Here is a 19821-nt window from a genome sequence, read left to right as displayed (position 1 = left end):
AAGCTTCATTTGACTGTTCATTCCACGAATGGAATCACACGGCTCGTTTGAAACCGCCCCCATTCGTGGCAATTTCTAGAACTCCTCCAACCCCTGCACTAATTATCTCAAGCAGCGATGTCGATCTCTCAGATGAAACAGAACCCATTCAATTTATCTGACGTATCTGTCTGCCTTGAACATGCATTGGACGGAGCAATATTTCCCACAAGATGAGAAGGGCTGGGAAATTTCCCGCGAGGAAGCGAGGTGCATCCTTGAGAAATAGGGGTATAAGAGAGGTTGCCGATTCCTTGGAAATTCGATCTGGCGAACTATTGTCTCCTTCACGCTATTTTCACTCAAAGCCTTGCGATTCATCATGGTTGCTAGCACGAGATTTTGCATTTTTGGGCTTTTAGGAGCTGCAGCGGTACATGCACTCCCCGAGCCAGCTAGGGCCCAGGTGACTGCCGCCCCACAGTTAGCAGAGAGAGCGACAAGCTGTACCTTTTCCGGGTCTAATGGTGCCTCATCGGCAAGCAAGTCCAAGACTGCCTGCTCCACCATTGTACTATCCGCAGTAGCTGTGCCTTCTGGTACCACATTGGATTTGACCGGTCTGAATGACGGAACAACGGTATAAGGTTCAACCATCCGTTCGCACGGGCAGCTTGCTGACAACTTTCATTTCTAGGTTATATTCGAAGGAGAAACAACTTTTGGTTATGAAGAGTGGGACGGACCTTTAGTGTCGGTTTCTGGAACAGAAATCACTGTCAAAGGTGCATCTGGTGCGACCCTGAATGGCGACGGGAGCCGTTGGTGGGATGGAGAGGGTTCGAATGGAGGCAAGACCAAGCCCAAATTTTTCTATGCTCATAAGATGGTGTCCTCCACCATCAGTGACATCAAGATCGTGAACTCTCCGGTTCAGGTGTTTAGCATCAACGGCGCGACAGATCTTACGCTCAGTGACATTACTATCGACAACAGCGATGGAGATACCGAGGGCGGCCACAACACTGATGCCTTCGATGTGGGATCGAGCACGGGAATCACCATTACTGGTGCAACTGTCTACAACCAGGATGACTGCCTGGCAATTAACTCTGGCACGGTAATGAGATGAGGGCAATGTTCATTTAATTCCAAGCTAACACAAAACAACTAGGACATCACATTTACCGGTGGCCTCTGCTCGGGTGGACATGGGTTGTCCATTGGCTCCGTTGGTGGACGAAGCGACAACACTGTAGCCAACGTGCTCATTGAGAATTCGCAGATCGAAGACTCCCAGAATGGTATGTTCAGGGTTTTGGATTGGTATGAGTCAAATATTAACATTTCATACAGGCGTGCGAATCAAGACTGTCTACGACGCGACTGGCTCTGTGAACAATATCACTTACAAGGATATCACGCTTTCGGGAATCACCAAATATGGCATTGTGATTGAGCAAGACTATGAAAATGGCAGTCCCACTGGTACTCCAACAGCTGGTGTCCCTATCACCGATCTTACCCTGAATGGTGTGAAGGGAACAGTGGAAAGTAGTGCAACAGATATATATATTCTTTGTGCTTCAGGTGCATGCTCAGATTGGACTTGGACCGGTGTCAGTGTGACTGGCGGCAAGACGAGCAGCTCTTGTGAGAATGTGCCTAGCAGTGCTAGTTGCTGAGATATTCCCGCGGTGTTACAAAGTAGCATGGGTTCACCTTTCGTTGGGCCTTCAACTTGAGACGATGTGGGATATATTCTAAATGGAAATTGACAATACACAGCACATTTAAATATTTGAGCAACTAGTTAGTTACAGCAAGGTTGAGAATGTGATGCCTGACAGTTAAGGCCAATGTTTATCCTTCGAATGGACCTCGGCTCCCGACGCGCTTTCATGCCAAAACACGCGAAGAACTTGTTCTCGAGATAATCTATGAAATTTATAATGGAAGTTATTCCGATATTTACCAAGCCACAAAACAACATGCGTCTGCAGCTTCCAGGTGTGTGACAACATGTTTGAACGCGCGTTGAAATAACTAGGTCATCTCTCCAAAGTCGTTAGGACTGGGCTTTGCACCGTCATAACCAGAGATCCGGATTTTTGAGAAATTGATGACCATACAGAACACAAGTTACTGAGAAGTATGATCAAATGGAATCTTTCACAAAATCTGGAGAGTTGATGGCTAAGCTTGCGTAGCTCCGCTGGAAAGAATGTTGCTCATGGTTCGCCCCCACTGATCATCCACAAAAGCTATAGGGCAGTGACCCGATCTGCTGACAATAATTTGGAAAGTACAATGTAGGTACCCTTGCTGATGGTTCCTTTCAGAAACAATCATGATTTCAGCGTGCTCAGCTGGAAGAAGCCCAAGCTGGTCAATAATAGATAAAGTCCTGTGAGCTGAACAGTTTCTATATTTTCTGATAGTGTTCAACAACAAAGCTTTATCCAGCAAGGGAACTCTTTCTCCACCCTTTCCGTCTGGATTATTCTCCTTGGGTGATTATCTCCGCCAATGACAGTGGGCCGGATACCTGTTATCAACTTGAAACCTTCCGAGCCTCCCAACCTTGCTATGCAGTGACCCCGATCAACATTCCATTTCCACTTTGAACCTTTGGGTGTGGAGTTTGTGCACCTGCCCAGTGGGGCAAGCCTTGACAAAAGTGTTGACATTTTCTTGGAATCATTTCTGCAGTAGATCCCGCTTCTGATCGACACGGCCTAGAGCCACGGCAAAATCAATCTCACCCTATCTACCTACGTATTACATGCGAATATGTGGAAGAAGAGGTCATGCTCTGATGAGGCTCAATAAATTGACTGAAAATCGGCAATTTTGGCCAGGCCACAAGTAAATGAAGTGACTTTGGGTTGTCCCAATCAGCACATCTAGGGATTTGGCATCACATTACTGAGACACAAGTCCACCTGGATTCCAGGTATGTGCTTCTGCACTAACTTCTAACACGCCCATTGGCAGATTGCCCCCAAGGAGAATTTATTTCGTCATGCAGCTAGCTTCCATTAGTTTATTTTATTCTCCTGTGCTGATCCTGACCCTCTCTGCAAAACGCCGCCTCGGGAATAAAGTCTTTGAAAGGAAGCTTGTCCCATGTTTTTCATGCACATGTTCTCTATATCACAGAACCCAATAAACAACTCATCGACATAGAGTTACACAATCTCGCACGATGGAACACAATGAGTATCCTCCTAGCCTCACTAGCCGAAGCACGTCTTTCGTCCCCTCCGATCAACAATCCGACAGCAGAATCATCCTAGACGAGAAGAAGTTACCTCCAGTTGACGGAGGTGCTCAAGCATGGCTGTTTCTCATAGCTTCTTCGATGCTTGAGGCTCTAGTTTGGGGTGCGTGACCATTGATAATCTTATTTTATTGTTGGCTTGAAATTGACCCAGACTAGGTTATGCATTTGCGTTTGGTATATTTGAAGACTACTATAGCACGCACGAGCCATTCAAAGGATCGGGAAACATTGCTAGTATTGGAACTTGTGCGATGGTGAGTCTCCATGACCTCAGATCTAGCTAATCTTTTTTCTTTTGTTAAACGCGATACAGGGCATCGCATATCTTCTAGCCCCACTAGCTATCATTTTGATGATCTTAGTTCCCAAGGTTGCCCGTTGGGTGTCGACAATTGGAGTGGTCATCATGTGCTTCTCTCTAGCAATGAGCTCCTTTTCCTCCAACGTCACTCACCTTCTGTTGTCCCAGGGAATTGGATTTGGCGTCGGTGGATGCTTGGCATATACACCGACCATTCTCTTCATGTCAGAGTGGTTTGCTAAACGGAAAGGTCTTGCTTTTGGAGTCGTCTGGGTGAGTGATGGAAATATGTTGCAAAGGCACATGAATTGCTTGAGCAACAACTAATTTTTGACTTAGGCCGGGTCCGGTATATCAGGCATCATCTTTCCCTTGGCTATCCAATGGCTTCTAGGGCAGTATGGCATTGAAGCAACACTCCGAATCTCGTCGGTGACATTGTTCATCCTCGCCGTACCGTTTCTTTACTTCCACCGACCTCGCTTGCAGACGACAGAGATCGCGTACCACAGGCTCAACTTTCGGTTTCTATACGATAAAGTTTTCGTCATCTATCAGCTCGGAAACACATTGGAAGCAATTGGCTTTTTCCTACCCACTATATATCTTCCGACATATGCACGCAGTCTAGGTGCCAATGATTTTATGGCATCCTTGACGGTTACTTTGGTCAACTTAACCACAGTGTTCGGGTCCGTCCTCATGGGATTCCTCTCTGACCGGTATCATATCACAACCTGTATTTTGATGTCCACCATTGGCACTGTTCTTACCGTATTCTTTGTGTGGGGATTTGCCACTTCCATTCCGCCTCTTTACATTTTCTGTGTTGCGTATGGTCTTTTGGCGGGTGGGTTTTCTTCTACATGGGCTGGAGTCTCTAACGAGGTTCAAAAGGCCAATCCCCTCGCAGATGCAACTGTTATCTTCCCATTCATGGAAACAGGTCGGGGAATCGGCAATGTGGTCAGTGGGCCTTTGAGTGAAGCATTGCTCAAGGTGGACCCCTGGAAAGGACGTGCGGCGGGTGCGTATGGAAGTGGCTATGGCTCACTTGTGATTTGCACGGGCGCAACCGCTTTGATGGGTGGAATATGTGTGGTGGCGCGGCATTTCAAGTGGATATAATGCTGGGGATAAGACCCTTATAATTATGTTTTTTTATCTGTTTACTTGCGACCAAAACTAAACCAGTGCATGAAAAATGAGATCGATCTCGTTGATATCACAGAAAGAAATGCTATATACATGATGCTCCCTGAATGACCATGCAACCATGCTTTGCGCTAATAACGAGCAGTACAGTATTTACCGCGAACACTTGAAGATGTGTATATTTACTTTGTGATCCAGCCCCAGACTCTCCAGTACCATGGCTTAGGAGGACCGGTTTCCTTCTCGTAGTGCAAACGACCAGTATCGAGATCAGCTTCGGCAGCAGAAACAAATGACGTACGGTAGTACGCCTTGTGTCCGAAATAAAGCACTGCGAAGACAATGATGCAGATATAAGCGACAAAAAAGTCTGACACTCGGAAATGTGGGATAAAAGCAGTGAAGCCCTGGGTAAGAGCGATGAGAACGTTGAAGAAGAGTCCGTACCAAGCCAAATACGGTTGCAATATGGCCTTGTAAGGGAGAGTATCGCGAGAGATCGCACGAGTTTTCAACGCGCGCATAAATGCGATATGGCATGCGTTAATTGAAGCCCAGGTGACGAACCCGGCAACACTGGAAAGATTCACAAGCCAATTGAAGACCTGTCCTGCGTCGTTGGAGACATTCATGAATCCCAACAGACCAAACAGTGCGGTGAAAATCACGCTGACGTATGGAACACCATGCTTTGTCACCCATCCGAAACAGGCCGGAGCAAAGCCTTCATGTGCCAATCCAGTCAGGACTCGACTACCACTATACACGTTGGAGTTGGCGGCCGACAAAACCACGGTCAAAAGCACCGCATTAATCAAGCTTGGTAGAACTTTGACTCCTGCCAGATCGGCTGCAATAACCATTGGAGAAGATGAGGCGTTGGTTGTCGTCGTGGCAAGCCGGGGGTTATCGTAGGGAACGACAAGTCCGATGAAGAACATGGTCAAAACGAAGAAGAGAAGGATTCGAACAAATGTCTTGCGAATGGCCGAGGGAACAGTCTTCTGTGGGTTTTCGGTCTCTCCAGCGGCCACACCAACTAGCTCTGTGCCTTGGTAGGAGAAACCAGCTTGAATAAGAACGGCCCAGAACCCGACAAACTTGCCGATGGATTCCGGCTTCTCAACAAGATATGTCGCAAAAGCTCCAGGCGTGTTCCAATACTTGAAGCCGAGATAACCCTGCTCTCCCACTCCGACGTCGATGCAAATGGCGAAGATCATAAATCCAATCACAGTGGCGACTTTGATGGTGGAGAACCAGAACTCCAACTCGCCGTAGAAATTGACGGGAAGAAAGTTCAATGCCGTAATGAAGACCCAAAAGACTCCGATGAAGATAGCGATATTGAGGCTTGGGTCCCAGTATTGAATAATTGTTCCAGTGGCAGTCAATTCAACACCAAATGTGGAGGCCCAGTTAAACCAGTAGATCCAACCCATAGAAAAACCAAGACTAGGATCGATCAGGCGAGCTGCGTAGGATGTGAAGGCGCCGGCTATGGGGATGTAGGTTGCGACCTCGCCTAGAGAGCTCATAACGGAATAAACGATGGATCCGACGAAGAGATATGCGATCAATGCTCCAGCTGGGCCAGCTTCTGCGATTGCGGTACCGCTAGAGATGAACAGCCCTAAGATGGAGTTAGATTTCCATATTTGCTTAGCCTAAGGCTTGAAGAAGGTATACCTGTGCCAATAGTTCCACCTAAACAAAAGACATAGGTTAGCAAACAGAAATGATAATTTGATTGGAAAATGGAAAACAAGATATCACATACCAATTGCAATCATTTGTAGATGTCTGCTTTTGAGCTTGCGCTTCAGTTCCCCGGGATTAGATGCATCGGGGTAACTTTGCTCAGCGTCAGACTGCTTTGTGTCTTGAAAAACATTCTTCGAGTCCCCAGAAGTAGGGTTTCCAGACCGTGTCTTCTGTATTCCGGCGTATACCGGGGTGTTATCATTCTGTGAAGGCATATCGAACCACTGTGGTGCCCAGGTGGGAATATCAAAAATAAAACACTATGACCTGTATTCACCCAAGGCACATCTAATGTAACATTCCAAGGTGATTGTTTTGCTTATTTTGACGTTGATAGTTGAATTGTCAAAAATTCTGTTTCTCGCAGCTTTTTTTTTTGAAACAGAGAAGAGCTCTCCAATTTTCCGTTTTCGCTTGAATTTTCGGTGGGGTTCCGAGAAAGACGTGGAGAAAAATTCTTCTTAGGTAAAAAATCGAATGATCCGGAAAGACAAGATGAAAGTGGCGATATTCGGCACAGATCAATAGATATTTTGTTAGTGGTAGTACCTAACCATGTAGGTAGGTAGTTAACTAATGTAGTTTTATAACTAGAAATCTTTGGTTGGATTGTCCATGTTTAACCACTTTAGACACACACTTAAGCTTAACGTTGGCAGAACGGATTATTAACAGTGGGCCTACTCCGTACTTAAGGGATTAAAGGTGTCTTCAGGGATATATTGTTCAAATGAGATTGTTTACTGGCATTAATATATAGAATAGTATATCAATATGTAGCAAACATTGATATAAGGACAACCTTGAAATATAGAAGGGGAAGCGTATGAAAAAGAGAATAATAACTCGAGAAGGGACAAGTTAGTGAACTATTCCCAGATAGCAGATCGGGGGTCCCGCCTGAGCCTTCAGGGTGCAGCGCAACCCCGAAAACCCGTATTTTTGCTTATGTGAGCAATGCTCTGGTATTGTAATTGGTCGATACAACTATTCCACAGTGAGTATATTGATGCCTGAAATATTAGGCAGGACGGCTACAGCGTTCTTAGAATCGTCCAATTCTTGATTACGCGACGTAGAGTAGGTACGTGTAAAATCCAGGCATGCTCTTCTGAAACGGGCCTGTTTCATATTCTAGCACAACTTCATTTTAGCTTTGATTTTACTTGACGCGTACGGAGTACGACGTATTTCCTCCAGAGCCAGCCAGCCAGCTCATCGCTAGAGCAAATCATCAAATCTTTGCCTTGGAATCCACAGCAAAATCGACATCTTTCTTATTTGGACCTGCAAATCCAAATATGTACGCCCCTATCTTACGCATTTGGATCTCCTCTGCTCCCTCTGTGATTCGATACCGACGAAAATGACGATATATGTGCTCAAAGGGATAGTGGCGAGAGTATCCATCGCCCCCGTGAATCTGACGATCAGTTAGTCGCGTCTCCTACATGCATTAAAGGCCCCTACCTGGATTGCTCGATCGGCCGCTTGGCAACATAACCGATTCGCCCAAAAGTTACACATGGCTACCTGGTCGGTCAGCTGTCGTTCGATTGCAACCCACGGCGGTTGACCTGAAACCTGGCACTCGGCCACAATCCGATCCATCTCCCAACTTGTCTTCAGGATGAAAAGTCGCAACATCTCCACCTGTGTCATCAACTCGACTACCGGGAATTGAATAGCCTGATTATCGGCCAATGTCTTTCCCTCACCCCATATCTTTCGCGACCGGGCGCGTTCAATGCTGCGGTCGAGGCAATATCGTGCGGCCCCGCAAGAGCTAGCCGCTTGACGAATTCTATTTTCATGTACAAATGTCTGCGCGATGGCGAGTCCTTGGTCGATGGATCCTAAAACCGCCGATTCGGGCACCCACACGCTGTCAAGTTCCACTGTTGCGTGGTCGGTCGGCATGTTCAGTGTCCATTCATAACTGACTATGCGAACTCCTCGTGTCTCACGAGGGACCAAAAAGGCAGTGATACCTCGTGTCGAACCGTTTCGACCAGAAGTGCGCGCAAAAATCAAAAAATGTGTACAATGATGCGCCCCTGTTTGCCACTTTTTCGCCCCGGTGATTTGAAACCCTTCGCGACTTCGGCATGCTGTAGTAGACATGAATGTTGCGTCACTTCCGTGGTCGGGCTCAGTAAGACCAAATGTCGTCCGAAACTCCCCCCGCAGACGTGCATTAATGAATGTCTGCTTTTGCTCTGGGTTGCCGAAATGGTGAAGCATGAGAATATCGGGGAAATTCCCAACGATACTATGTTCATTTTGTAAATCATTGGCAAGCCCCAAACCTCCACCATAGACCGGATGTGAGGACAAGTGATAGCGAATGGCCGACATCCACAAATTTGTGTTTGGATGTGACTGGCCCCCGTAGACATCAGGGAGCGCAAATCGGTAGAAGCCAGCATCATCCGCTAGGGTGCGTGCTTTGCCTGTCACGAAAATTAGTCTGCGTGGTTAGACCATTTCTCTTTTTCAACTGAATTAACCTAATAGTTCCTCCCATTCTTGTCGTGGATTTCCATGGTTTTCCCAGTCAGTTCGTTCATACTCGCGACGATGATCGAAGAAGCGGTTATTTCTTTTGGAGTGCTGTAACGGAAGAATGGTCGAGTGGATGAAGGAATCTATCGACTCAATGTAAGAGGTAAGGTCTGCTGGTAAGTCAAAATTCATGATGAGGTATAAATAGCAGGAAGTCAAAGATGAAATTCAAGAAGTTCATATTTGAGTATGTATACTAGTACTCTGGAAACACAATGCTTCCCCGCATTTGGACCTCGGCGACTACGCATCTCAATTCTGTGAATGAGCTTCTCACCCGAAACTATATAATTACAAGTGCCAAGTTGGCTCCAAATAAGTTAAATACAAATATTCTGCATTGCAAATGGATGTAGAGGTGAGAGTTGACATGTGTGTCGGCCTTTTTTCTTACGTCACATCCGCTATGATCGCTTTTGTTTAACTAGTGGTGAAGTCAAGAGAGCGACTGAATCCAGGCTGACATACTAAGACATACTAATACTCCAAGAATAATGAAGTGATTTTATGTTGGCTTTCAAGAAACGAACAACAAAGTCAGTCACAAAGGTACGGTAAGCCCGGAAAGCAATTGTACCCAGTAAGTACACAATGCGGAAACTAGTGTGCGCTTTGGTTTCACTCGGTGCTTCTAATCAAATGTGGATGCTCGCAGTCTCGAAATCCGAAAATTGGTCAGAGATAAAGTTTTTTTTATATGACAAATAAACGCCAATGACTGTACCAGCCTGGTCGAAACATCTAGGTCGTTCGATGAAGCCACCGACCGATCGCGACAAAGAAACCAGGCATATTTTAGCGTCAAAGGTTCAATGGTGGAAGGAAGAGACATGATCCGATAAATCACTGAAGCTGACCTATTCAGCTTTTTTCAGAAGGTCTGGCGAAAAACCCTCATGGCTGCCCCACCCTGCAGTGTGATAGAGCCGTGATAGAGCCCTGCAGAATACAAAACTCCAAGATCCAGCATGTCGGAAACACGTGGGAATATCAAGCTACAATGCATACATATATAGTGACGGGTGGATGCATCCAAGATACGGATAATAATGATATGATATCCTATATATATCAGCATGTTGGATAAATAATACATAGTCATATATGATTGAATGACCTCAGATGAAAGATCCTAAAGGTACAGTACATGTACGAAAGTAGAAATCTAAGTCAGTCTCGCCCATCTCGACCCCAAGCAATTTGATAAAGTACTTTCTTTTACCTCCCGAGGTCGGTCATACCTAGGTAGGTAGTACTCATTCGAAACCTTATGATTTGCTTCTTGTTGTTTTCTTTTGCTTTTTTCCCTTTTTTGTCTCCCGCCTCCTTTTGCCTTTTGCCTTTTGCCTTGTAATATTTACTGTAGTACACGATCGGCAGTTCGTCCTCATTTACTACCCAAAGTGCACAATTTTTCTTTTGGAAGGATTGCTATTTACGGGCCAAAATAACGATTAAATAATTTCTCATCTATAACCATCCCATGACCCTGGTAAATGGACGCTAGTCTATCCCACTATGAAGCGTCGGTAAACCATATTGTCGAATCATATCCGAAAAGAGTTTCAGAGTTTCGTGATTCAAGATTCTTCGTGAAGAATCCATGGATGGCGTTGTGTTGTGGGTATTTTGACAGGTCTACCATTCCTAAACGAGAACGAACATCCGCCCTAACTTGATGAACAACCCACTGAAAAGTTTCCCCACATAGCCCTGAGTGCTCAAGAGTAAAAGGGAAATTGTACAATGAATAAAGAAAAGCAAGACCATCCGCCTATTTTATGAGCTAACTCGTTCCACCCCTTCCCATTGTCAAGCTGAGTATCAACGCTTTGTCCGCGCGGGATAGGGATGGGACGGAGTCGAAGGTTCCACTGAGGCCCCGTGCCCTTGAACAAGATTTCAGTCGTTAGTCCAGGCCGCTTCTATGGACAAGTTCAGACGATCTTCAACTTATCGACACACTGTTCACACCCGTAGTCAAACTAGCGTCCGTATCATAGCCACTTTTGCTGTCACGGATGTGCCGCGATAGGTTACAGAAATATCGCTAATGCATGGTGCCCCAGAGGTTCTCACATCCTCTTTCCATATCTATATGATCGCTGGAGACATGAAATAGGATTGTACCGACAAAATGGGCCCAATCAGTGCTGTGTATTCATTATGCCTAATGGCATAATGCCAAGTTTTTTTGACGGGCATGGGGTCACAGACCAAGCACGTACAAATTAGAAAGAAACCCCGAACCTTGGACCAGAAGGTTTTGCATCTGTTTACAATACTGTAGCTACAACGCAGCGACTTTCAATCCTTCCAAAAACTTGCCGATTATGGGGTGGTGGCATCCTGTTGCCGCACAATGTATCTTCGCTTTGAGCGTGATTGGCGTGACGTATGGAGCCTGGCTAGCAATATATCGGTTATGGATTTCACCACTCGCTCAATTTCCCGGCCCGAAGCTGGCTGCCCTGACCATGTGGTACGAGTTCTACTATGATTCTTTCCTCGAAGGCCAATATACTTTTCAAATTGCTGAAATGCATCGAAAATATGGCCCAATTGTTAGAATCAGTCCGTTTGAGCTGCACATTGACGACCCGGAGTATTATGATGTTCTTTATTCTCGCGATAAACCACGCAATAAATCTTTACATTTGACTGGTATGTTCGGGGCACCGGCCTCAGCCTTTGGGTCAGTCGACCACCGCCGTCACCGAATACGCCGTCAGCCCATGAACCCATTCTTTTCACAACAGCGAATTCGAAAGCTAGAACCAATGTTACGAGCAATGGTTATGAAGCTCTGCTCAGGAATCCGAACTTGGAAGGAAAGAAATACCCCACTCCATATGTACCATGCTTTCAATGCCTACACAACCGACGTTGTAGTGGAGTACTCAATGGGCGAATCATTTCACTATCTAGATGACCCAGAATTCACCCCGCAATGGTCAAAAACAATCGAAGCTATTGTGCAAGTCGGCGTTCAATTCAAACAATTTCGCTGGATTATTGGCTTATTCGAGCTGCTTCCAAGATGGGCCGTTGTACTCATCAACCCTGATATTGGCCCGGTAATCGACCAAAAAGTGGAAAGTTTACGACTTGCGAATTTGATCATTGATAGTGAAACCCCTGGAAGAAGCTTGACCCACGAGAAGTTAAGTTTGCCAAAGGGAACTTTATTCCATGCATTGTTGGACAGCAGACTTCCCGAGGAGGAGAAGGTACCTGGCCGCTTGAGCCAAGAAGTTTTCACTGTTATTGCAGCAGGAGGAGAAACAACCGCAAAGAACTTGACAACGCTGACCTTCCACCTCTTGAGCAACCCGGACAAGCTGCATCGGCTGCGGGATGAATTGGCCCAGCTAGACCCCAATGGAACGGCGACTTTGGTGGAATACGAGTCAATGCCTTATCTCGTGAGTTTAAACTGTCAGTCCACTCGTCTAAAAGAGACCACCATATCTGACAATGTCCCAGACATCTGTTATGCTTGAGGGTCTTAGGTACGAAATCAAATTGATATTCTTTATCATTTCTTTGGTGCCATTACGTCTTATTGATTTGAGATTTGTTCAGACTCACCAACGCTATTGCCACAAGACTTCAGCGTAGCTCTCCAGATCAGATTATGATGTACAAGGACTGGGCAATTCCCCCTGGGGTAAACATCCCCATTAATATCAGTTTATGACTTGCTATAATTTACTGACAATCTAACTTAAGACACCAGTGGGAATGACAAGTATGTTCATGCATCATAATGAAAACATTTTTCCCGACGCGGAAAAGTTCATTCCGGAACGATGGATGAATCCAGAGAAGCGGAAAGTTCTCGAGAAATATCTTGTTGCTTTTAGCAAAGGGTCGAGACAATGTATTGGCATCCCGTAAGTAATGTCAATTGTTGTTTCAATTTGTCCTATGATACTAACACCAAGTTTTAGCCTCGCGCGAGCAGAGATCCTCTTGGCTATTGCTACAATCTTTCGAGAATTCGAAATGGAATTATACGAAACCACGGTTGATGATGTGCGGATCGCGCGAGACATGTTCAATGGCCACCCCAAAAAGGGAAGCCAAGGCGTCCGTGTTATGATTAAGAAGTGGAATGGACATCCGGGGCGGGGCAAGTGAATAGTTCTTTTATTTGAAACCTGTTTTTCAAGGATTTCAGCGCATGGTGAAATATTGGAAACTCGAGAGCTTCAAACTGGTTGTTCTGCGCGCTATACTTGTACAGATTTTGCCTACATTTATAGACGGGTAGATGATGTAGACCCAAATCGGGGCAGGCGCGCTTCCTAGCCTGTGTGCAAATACCCATTATAATGTTATTAGTACGGATTAGGCCTTCAAATATCGCCAAAGGAGCCCATAGCACTTCTAGTGAACACTTTGTTGAAAGCGTCTGCCCTTGAGTTGTCATACACCAATCCATGAGGTGTTCGAGTGGTATAGAGTTCTAAATCAAACGGAGCACTAGCCAGGGCGGCAAAGTCGGGCTCGAGCCCCCTTGCCTCGATTATCCATAGTCTGTAGTCGAGAATCAAATAGTGGTTGTATCATTGGATGAGGCAGGCGAAACCGATCATGTAGCAAGGATAAACAAAAAAAGAAAGCATGAGGGCTTTCCCAGACCCATCAAGCCGGAAAATTCTCAGCTGGCGCCTTGGCAGAATTAATTCCCCGAATATTTGATTTGGTCTAGGGGCGAACGTTTGCTTTTACAGTCCCAAATCTAGATGACCGGGGGTTTTCAGGAGGCTTATCGAGATTTCTGCATAACGATAGATCTTAAGGGGTTAGTGGCGTTGCCTTATTATTCTCGACTCTCCTCTGGCTTGGTTAAACTTCTAGTCGACCAATTAATTTTGCCTGCACAAAGGACAGACTTAGTTGCCTGCTATAGGCAGGATCAAAACAAGGACATTGGAATGTTCTGATAGCCCGTGACGGTTCTATTGGAGTTTTCTGAGTTGTAGATATGAATCATCAGAGGTACGTGTAATAAACCCCTAAAAAAGGTCAGACACCGAAGCTCTGGTCTGTGATGTGAGACAGCATTTCTGCCATATGGTATCACTGCAGACATGCCCTTGGATATTTCGTGAACTTTTGCTCCTGTGCTACAGCTTCCACAAGTTTCAATGCGCCTTGTGCCAGGGCTTTGGGGCTCGGATCTTGGATAATGGATACCATAGAAACATGCCTTGAACTTTCGTCTGCATGGCCGTATGTCATACATGTCATACACATGCGGTGAGAAGATTCCTTTGCCATGATTGATGAACCATTGATATTTGGAATCATACACACAAGACTGAAAACGTCCAGGGAATTACCATGTATGATTAAGCTATAGCATGTTACAGATGTCGTGACACCCGTCCACGCGCTTTCCCAGCTATTTGCCTGTGCTCTTGTTGTAACTAAAACTACTGTACCTCCAACTTGAAGTCTGTTTTGATGTGCTATGTAGGAAAATACCGATAAAAGTCAATCATTGTACCCACGGGGTTCACGAAGAGTCTCACTGTTGGATTTTTCGCCTCAAAGTATCACGTTCCTGGCATATCTGCGTCACCTCACCAAACACATTTCTTCGTTATTATAATGCATTCAGGTCACAATTATCGGCATTCTAGGAGATCAGCCTGTGATCGTTGCCGTGGTCAAAAGTTACGGTGTGAGCGTGCCCACATGAATGGAATGTCTTGTGAGCGTTGTTTGAAGGCACAAGAAATGTGCATTACAAGTATCAACCAACCGACAGCGGCTATTTTGCCTTCAAATCAGGACTACAACATTCTTACTCGTCATCACCAGGGTTCTGGATTCAATGAAAATCGTGATCCAATGTCTCTTCTTCACAAATCGTTCGGCTCAAAAGTGAAAAAGTCATTTCATCCACCTTCTACAATCATGGGGAGATACGTGCACGGCTGCTGGGGAGAGTCTGCGACATTGCCGCTTCTTCCGGAAGACAAACTCTTGACTCAACCAGAGGACAATTCATTCGACATGTCCCTTCACTTTGCGAATGGTCCTGTTCCTTCGGAATTATGGGAAAACCATCATTACTGGCCTACTGGTGCTCACAGCCCCGTAAGTTCATACAAAAGGGTAGTTCTGGCTGTCAATTACTAACAGAACGCCTGTTCAGGTTTATTCTGAGTATATTCCAACCGAGCAAAACACGAGCTCTTCCAAGTTATACAGTGACAATTTATTGGAAACTAAGAGCGACCCCAATGTGGCAATCAAAACACCCCATCAACGCCAGTGTCCTGATTATACAGGCCTAGAATCATCTGTGGGATCGAGAAATGTGTCACACTTTGACTGGGCAAATTATCAAGATCTTGCAATTAGTGAGGGACCGATTCCCTCGCCAATTCAAAAAGAAAATCCCCCTTCACAGCAGGATGTCCGCAAACGTCTCTTGAGGTTAAAGGATGGACTTCTCGAAGATTTAGACTTGCTGGGGAACGGGTCTAACGTCATTGCACCTTCATTATTTGCGCATGATCATTTTAGCGCTTCTATTGAAACACTGAACCTCCCCATATCTCGTCTGCTTGAACATTCTTCTTCGCTTTTAGATATTGTTCAGTCATTGTGTGGCACGACTGGTGCAACAGACGAAGATCCTAATCTAACACCTTCTACCAAACCCCCTCAGTTCCAGAATCCGAGTTCTGAAGATCCATTCATTCATCATTCCGATGCTGGTGACAGTGGGTTAGATGAAAGTGTGACCACAATGTCATCCCTTGATTCTGGCTACCAGACCACAATAGCCTCTCCTGATCGCATGACAACGACCACATCTCCAAAATACGACATCACCATGTGGCTCAGTGTTCTGGAGGCGCATTGCTACCTATCACGCATCTATCGTGCTGTTTTCACCCGTTTGTATCAATTACTTCTCATAATTCCCCCAGCCGACGCAGCTACATTTCTACTGTTACCTAAATTTCAATACGGAGAGCATCGTTTTGATACGAAATTTACGGGACAGGTCAAAGTGCTTGTCGAAATTGCCTCTAAAATGATGTGGAGAATTGACAGAGCACTGGGATTACGATCAAGTTCCAACCGACCCGAAGTTGACGGAGAGCCAAGCTCACTTGAAACATTCCGCGAGAACGATTGGTCCGTATCTCTGAGGGATTTTGTACTTGCGCAGGAGCAAGATCCTTGTGAAATGTCTTTGATGGAGATAATGAAGTGCTTGCGGCAGCTCGTTGGGGATACAGTCATTACTTGATACCAGGCTCTATTTGGATCCCTAAAATCATTGATTCATATTTACCTTCTCTGCATTGTGGTCCCATATATATCAATATCAAAGATGGCGAAAGTTCTAGGTCAGTATGGATGAGGAGAAATGACACAATAGGAGTGCCTCATAGCTCGAAGTTTCGTTCTTCCTCCATCAATTGAGATATCTGGACCGATGTTTGGGAGAGTAGGGTGCTTTCTTCTGCCACGAAAAATTTGATTACCTGACGCTCGTGATTCAGAAATTCGCCTGGATGAATTAATAGCACTGGCTAGATTGTACGTTTTCTTCTCAATCTTCTGGTTTTAAATTTGTACACGCATATTGAGATACAGACTGAAACATCCAGCTATAGACCTTGATGACCCCTGAGTATTCCGACACCGAATCCGAGTGGGACTGAAACAAATGGCTAATCACTAAAGTTACTATTACAGCCTGACTTTCTGAGTTTGCCCTCAAAAGAAGGCATATTCCCACCGAAATTTATCTTGAACATCGATCTCAACACTCAAGTTTGTTCAATTCCCCTGCTGTTCTTTTGGTTGTTTTTTCTCAAGATGACTACGGCTGATCGAATTGGTGTTCCTGATCTCACTGGAATATGGGAACTAGTATGCATTTCTTGTATTTGACCATTTGGAAGCTAGTAGTGACATTACGACTAGAATCGAAAACTATCAACCGATCCGGAAGAAATCTTCACTTTGGTAGGAAAGCACCAGAAAAAAAGCGCATCTTGACTAACTAATTGTAGCAAGGCGTGCCTTGGTTCATACGAAAAGCCTTGCGACATGCCCGACTTTCGCTGGAAATTAGTCAGACTACCTCGACACCCCTAGCAGATGGCCTCGACCGCGAGGAAGGCTCCAACGGAAAGGTCGCATTGGACGAGGCCATCAAACCGGTCACAAATCTCCGTTTAAAGCAAATTGTCAACCCTGGCGGTTTTGACAGCGAAGGATACTTCACTGTTGATGGAAGTACCCAGGAACTATCATTGCCTATCTTCGGAGATATTCGCACTCAAATGAAGTTCATAGATCTATCTGAGATCCAGGATGATTCAATTCGGCAAACATTTCGCGCGACCAGCTGCGGCAACATGGCAATCCAAGAACTGGCCCAAAATACCTCAAAAGGGTGGGAAGCGGAAGTGATTTGGGGATTTGAGAACATTGACGGAAAGAAATATTTCACTAGAAATGTTAGTACAGTCAAAGATGAGAAGAAAGTCATCGGGAAGATGGTCTATGACGGTTTAAGTGGATGTTAGCCCACAGCTGTGCCTAGAGATTGCAAGAATGTGCGCGTGTCTTGTTTGTGGATTAGATTGAGCAGATGGAATTCTATTTCAATGTTGCTTGAAACTTCCAACAAGTAGAGGAATCCTTCAAAGTCATGCTAAACTAAAGGCCAAGATTACTACCAGATTGACTTCCCCACAACATTGAGCTTCATAGCCCCAATTGAAGATATTAATCACACAACAGGCAATCTTTGGGTTGATTTAGAGAAAAGCATTCTAATATTTGATAGCGGGAGCATAATTCTAGCTGAAAATTCGAATTCGTAGTTATTTTCTCGCTAGAGTGAACCTGAAAACGACCCATGATTCATCGCACTAGAAGACCTAACTAGACACTGCAAGGCGCACATCAAAAGAAAAGGTGAGTTGCTCCGCTTAGGTTTTGACTATTGGCACAACGAGCTTTTTCCCCGAAACCTTTCCATTTCGCAGCAATTCCAACCCCTCTAAAACCCCCCTCGAACCCACCGGAGAGAACCTGAATTGGGCATGGCTTCAGTCGTCCATCGTTTATCAATTCTTGAACCTTTTTATACCATTCTCGAGCCCAAGCTCCAATCTCAGGTCGAGGTGGGATACCATAGGGTTCTGGGAGGTCGACACCTTCTCCACTAATGACTCCTCCCATCACAAGTTCATGTTTGACTGTTTTCCGTGCGCAAAGGCTCTCCTGGTATTGCTCCAGAGCACAATAGCGTCCTCCCGTACGACCTATAGCTGCGTGGCATAATCGCAGGGGCTTTGCCTCTGCAAAGGGATCCAGAACAAAACGCAACCTGTTTTTTGTGGCCGCTCGAATGTCTTCAGCGCAAGATGGAGAATTGTAATCGAATACCAGATCTGCTCCATAGGATTTCACCAAGTCAAAATTGTGAGGCGAGCAAGTGGTGATCACCCGGTGGCCACATCTAAGCGCCCACACGTCAATACAAGTTACCAGCAGAGTCATCAAGAAGAAGAGAACTCACAGTTTCACCATCTGAATTGCTAGAAGTCCCACAGTACTGCTTCCTCCGTACACAAGAACGTCCTCGGATTTGACTGCCGGGGATTCAAAGGTACCGGGCAATTGAAGCGACCAAAAGAGTGCAACCCCCAGAGTTGCAATGGCAGTGCCAGAAAGAGCGGGTGCATCTTTTAAAGCAATTCCCTTAGGAATTTGAAAAGTGTAATCTGGTTCGGTCCGAATGTACTCGCAATAGGCCCCAGATGTCGGGTGCAACCGGTTCGAGCCTTGAACAGCACCGAACACGAGATCTCCAACGCGCAGCCGGCCTTCTTCAACCGCCTTGCTGCCCAGTGCAACGACCGTGCCCGAGAAATCACATCCATCCCAGAGACCAGGGGTTGGAAATCTCAAAGGCATCTTAAAGTCACATGGATTGAGGGCCACAGATGCGGTTTTCACCAAAATTTGATGCGGCTCAAGTTCGTGGATCGGCAGGTCATGAGTTATTCGGAGAATACCACCTTTGTGCTGAATGATAGCGGTCTGGCTCGAGGGGATATCGTTTTGGGAGGCCATATTGTGAGGTGAATAAAATGGCTTGTTAACAAAAGTTTGAGTTCAGATACCGATTGATGAAGTCTCAAGTTTTAGCCAAATATGGGTGTGCCTAATATATGAGCTCTAGTTGACAATGCCTTCGGTGAGATGAAAAAAATAAAATATAAAAAAGGAACCGGTTGTGCGCCGAGTCTGTGCAGTGCAATGTTTCCGACGAAACCAAAATCGACTACTCTAGTCAAAGTCGACATCACAGCAGGGACATGTTTCAAAGCGAAAAAAGAGGGGCGTTCGATTTGAAAGCAAAGAAAAATTTCGAGTAAATGACCTGTGTGGAAGTTAGGAGTTTAAATAAGTGATATTGTGTTGCAAGTACTCCGTACCAGTTGGCACTTTCTTGTTTGTCAAACATGCTGTCCTCAACTAGAGATTCTTTACCTTTCAGTATACATACCACCACATCTTTATGAGAGCGTATATGATCTGGGAGATGGAAGTTGAAGTAGCTCCGAAGATATTAATACTTTTCCTCTTGGATGAATGCAACGTTCGAAATTTGGGAACAACAGACTAGGAACGCTAGTATCAGCAAAAGCACTAGGGTTCCCGGTCCGGCCACTGAAATGAAACATGACATGTTCGGATGAGCAAGGCTGAC

The 19821-nt window shown here is 45.4% G+C and overlaps 8 protein-coding genes across 8 annotated transcripts; 5 read left to right on the top strand and 3 right to left on the bottom strand.

Moving 5' to 3' along the window:
• Positions 1-361: 361 nt before the first annotated feature.
• On the top strand, positions 362-1664 carry N7529_005470 (glycoside hydrolase family 28 protein; the record flags this gene model as incomplete). Its single annotated transcript, XM_057240997.1, has 4 exons — positions 362-619; positions 677-1099; positions 1154-1283; positions 1336-1664. The coding sequence occupies 4 exons, from the start codon at positions 362-364 to the stop codon at positions 1662-1664; spliced, it is 1140 nt and encodes a 379-aa protein (XP_057096356.1).
• A 1523-nt stretch (positions 1665-3187) lies between these two features.
• On the top strand, positions 3188-4694 carry N7529_005469 (uncharacterized protein; the record flags this gene model as incomplete). The annotated part of the gene is made up of 4 exons (XM_057240996.1): positions 3188-3365; positions 3422-3519; positions 3579-3839; positions 3906-4694. The coding sequence occupies 4 exons, from the start codon at positions 3188-3190 to the stop codon at positions 4692-4694; spliced, it is 1326 nt and encodes a 441-aa protein (XP_057096355.1).
• Positions 4695-4903: 209 nt separating this feature from the next.
• On the bottom strand, positions 4904-6700 carry N7529_005468 (putative amino acid permease (Can1); the record flags this gene model as incomplete). The annotated part of the gene is made up of 3 exons (XM_057240995.1): positions 4904-6354; positions 6411-6428; positions 6502-6700. 3 exons carry the CDS (start codon positions 6698-6700, stop codon positions 4904-4906), a joined length of 1668 nt encoding a protein of 555 aa, XP_057096354.1.
• A 1019-nt stretch (positions 6701-7719) lies between these two features.
• On the bottom strand, positions 7720-9182 carry N7529_005467 (acyl-CoA dehydrogenase family protein; the record flags this gene model as incomplete). The annotated part of the gene is made up of 3 exons (XM_057240994.1): positions 7720-7908; positions 7956-8938; positions 8996-9182. The coding sequence occupies 3 exons, from the start codon at positions 9180-9182 to the stop codon at positions 7720-7722; spliced, it is 1359 nt and encodes a 452-aa protein (XP_057096353.1).
• A 2201-nt stretch (positions 9183-11383) lies between these two features.
• On the top strand, positions 11384-13193 carry N7529_005466 (cytochrome P450; the record flags this gene model as incomplete). The annotated part of the gene is made up of 5 exons (XM_057240993.1): positions 11384-12475; positions 12537-12562; positions 12636-12720; positions 12783-12946; positions 13004-13193. The coding sequence occupies 5 exons, from the start codon at positions 11384-11386 to the stop codon at positions 13191-13193; spliced, it is 1557 nt and encodes a 518-aa protein (XP_057096352.1).
• A 1479-nt stretch (positions 13194-14672) lies between these two features.
• On the top strand, positions 14673-16332 carry N7529_005465 (Zn(II)2Cys6 transcription factor domain-containing protein; the record flags this gene model as incomplete). Its single annotated transcript, XM_057240992.1, has 2 exons — positions 14673-15164; positions 15223-16332. The coding sequence occupies 2 exons, from the start codon at positions 14673-14675 to the stop codon at positions 16330-16332; spliced, it is 1602 nt and encodes a 533-aa protein (XP_057096351.1).
• Positions 16333-16907: 575 nt separating this feature from the next.
• On the top strand, positions 16908-17623 carry N7529_005464 (uncharacterized protein; the record flags this gene model as incomplete). The annotated part of the gene is made up of 3 exons (XM_057240991.1): positions 16908-16961; positions 17016-17057; positions 17105-17623. The coding sequence occupies 3 exons, from the start codon at positions 16908-16910 to the stop codon at positions 17621-17623; spliced, it is 615 nt and encodes a 204-aa protein (XP_057096350.1).
• Positions 17624-18620: 997 nt separating this feature from the next.
• Positions 18621-19181, bottom strand: N7529_005463 (Polyketide synthase enoylreductase; the record flags this gene model as incomplete). The annotated part of the gene is made up of 1 exon (XM_057240990.1): positions 18621-19181. One exon carries the CDS (start codon positions 19179-19181, stop codon positions 18621-18623), a length of 561 nt encoding a protein of 186 aa, XP_057096349.1.
• Between the last annotated feature and the right edge of the window lie 640 nt (positions 19182-19821).

The sequence above is a fragment of the Penicillium soppii genome (assembly GCF_028829465.1).
Source record: "Penicillium soppii strain IBT 18220 chromosome Unknown utg000005l, whole genome shotgun sequence".
NCBI lineage: Eukaryota > Fungi > Ascomycota > Eurotiomycetes > Eurotiales > Aspergillaceae > Penicillium > Penicillium soppii.
This window is presented reverse-complemented; position numbering and strand designations above follow the sequence as displayed.